The sequence below is a fragment of the Montipora capricornis genome, chromosome 14, assembly GCF_036669925.1.
Source record: "Montipora capricornis isolate CH-2021 chromosome 14, ASM3666992v2, whole genome shotgun sequence".
NCBI lineage: Eukaryota > Metazoa > Cnidaria > Anthozoa > Scleractinia > Acroporidae > Montipora > Montipora capricornis.
The window spans coordinates 13,387,419-13,389,918 of NC_090896.1; the positions used below are offsets into that span (position 1 = coordinate 13,387,419).

General features: G+C 37.9%; 1 protein-coding gene across 1 annotated transcript in view; it reads left to right on the forward strand.

The window, feature by feature from the left end:
* Positions 1-2,500, forward strand: part of LOC138032123 (prolyl endopeptidase-like) — a 21,344-nt gene that overhangs the window by 10,464 nt on the left and 8,380 nt on the right. The window contains exon 2 of the mRNA XM_068879719.1: positions 1,878-1,973. Within this exon, the coding sequence (XP_068735820.1) occupies positions 1,878-1,973 (96 nt within the window). The remainder of the gene's footprint in view (positions 1-1,877; positions 1,974-2,500) is intronic.

Consider the following 2,500-nt stretch of genomic DNA (forward strand, 5'->3'; position numbering starts at 1 on the left):
GGGTTTGCATACATGGGCGGAAGCAACGGATGGGACTAGCTCAGTGGTGCGCGTGGTGTGCTTGGATTACAAAAAGGCCTTGGACCTGGTAGATCATGGTATACTACATGTAGCTGCCAAAATTCTGGGTTTGCGCATTCCTCGCAGAATTACCGGTTGGGTTTGCGACTTCCTCATGGATAGGCGCCAGCGAGTGAAGCTATCTAGTGATTGCTTCTCCGAATGGGCCATCGTTCCATCAGGTGTGCCCCAGGGCACAAAACTTGGCCCTTGGCTCTTCATTTTAATGATCAATGATCTCCACCCTTCTGGATCTGACACATGGAAATACGTGGATGACACCACACTTGCTGAGGTGGTTCCAAGAGGAGGTCAAAGTCGCTGTTAATGCTGTTGAGCAGTGGTCTACAATCAACAAGCTCCAGCTGAATGTGGATAAGTGCAAGGAACTTGTTATTGACTTTTATTGCAATTCAGCCTTAGAGGGCTGCCGTATGATTTGAATTAAGGCTATCTACATTTTGTATCTATCTATAATTATATCTATCTCATTATTCTCCCGCTATTGTTAAGAAACAGTATTAAAATATTTGTAAATACCATGGTAGAAACTTGTAAAGCATCTGTTTACTTAATATTTTAATTGAAACCAATGTCGTTAATTGTGAACTTTGGACTTTGCACTAGGGAATTGAACTGGATATTGACTGAGATACTGGAGGTTGAGCAGTGTTCGACACTTGCTGTCTTATTAATTTGCCCTTTGGGCAACCAGTTTTTGTTTTTTTGGTTGCCCACCTTCTAAAAACTGAATGGAGGCTTTTAGAACTGTCTATTTTGTGTGCGATGTGTGTAAAATGGGTTTGATAGACCAACGTGACTATGGTGTTGTAGTAACCTTCACAGTTTTTCCTTGACAAGTATATCTTAAAGCAATTTTCCTTTTCTTTAAGAGATCAAGGGAGGTTTTGAATTAAATGCCAATTGTCCAATGCTATGTTCTTTAAGCCTTTCAAAGGAGGTTGAACTTGCGTGACAAATGGTAGCATTTTCTTGTGCGCTTGTTCGATATCAAAGCAGTATTGTATTGTATTTGGCCGTGCAAAAAATGGGTTCCATTGTAACAAAGATGGCCTTCTTCCGATCTGTTATGATTTTGTACCAATATATTTTTAACAGAGAAATAAATTTCAGCAAAGAGATGCAACGTTGTTATTTTTTTTTAATCGTGTTTGCGGTGACTATGTTACATTACTAGTCGCTTTCTTCATTGCAAATCAAATTGTTCCCAAGATAATTAGTTGATCAAAAATTCTGATTGCCTGATTGGGCAAGTCTTACAGTTGTTTTACTTGCCCATGGATATATTTCGCTTGCCCTGGGCAATTGGGCACACAAAATGCTCCTTCTTTCAGCCATACCGATGAATAAGCTGTACCACACAAAGCACAAGGAATCCAACATATGCGCAAATAATATTATAACAAAACCACCGACAACAATTGACTGCAGTCGCTCCTAGTTATTAACTCAAACTGCATTTAACCCCATGTAACAGTAAAAAACCAGTAAAATAATGTGAATTTCAAAGGAAATCGGCTAAAAAAAGCTTGGAACAAAGTTTACATGTAGGCTACCTGCAGCCTCTTGTTATGAATGAAATGAATTTTTAGCCTCTTGCACCGTGACAGATTACATGTAAATTTTGTCAATAGCTCTATAGTTGTAGAAACCTATCCCAGCCAAGCATGTTAAGGACATTAAGGCTGAATTTGTTTCATAATTTGTGTTTATTATTTAATTATAGTAAACAGTATTATTATACAATGTAATTATTACTACAGTGTATTATCATTAATAGTTACTCTCTTCTTTAGGCTAACGGAGTTATGGGACTACCCCAAATATGGGTGCCCATTCAAAAGAGGATCAAGGTATTTTTATTTCCACAACTCTGGTCTTCAAAACCAAAGGTTTGTAAATTTACAGAATTAATGTAAGTTGCAGTTCTGTGCTAGTTAAATTACTGCAGCATTGAGTTGTAATATTAATCATACATGTACGTGTATCAAAACAAGAAGTACAGCTATAATAGGAAACAAGATAGCTATTAAGGAGGCTTGAAAGGGTTTTCAACTGCTCAAGCTGCTTGTGTCAGCTGATGAATCAAGACATTTCACCCGGCAGGTACATGTACAAAACACAGGTGACAGGTCATTGTTTTACCGATACAGAAAGTATCCTAAACATTCATAAAAGCTAACTGTAGGCCTAATTCGGCCTAAAGAAAAGTTTTTAGGCCTAAGCTTAGCTTTTATGAATGTTTAGGATACTTTCTGTATTGGTAAAACAATGGCCTGTGACCTGTGTTTTGTACCTGCCGCATTTGACCAGGAATAAAACTGTGACCTGCAGCTGTGAAAACAGGAAATAAATTTGCTAGAAGTGTTGAGCAATATACATGTATCACTTGGCTAATGCTAATTTTTTTGTTTGCAAT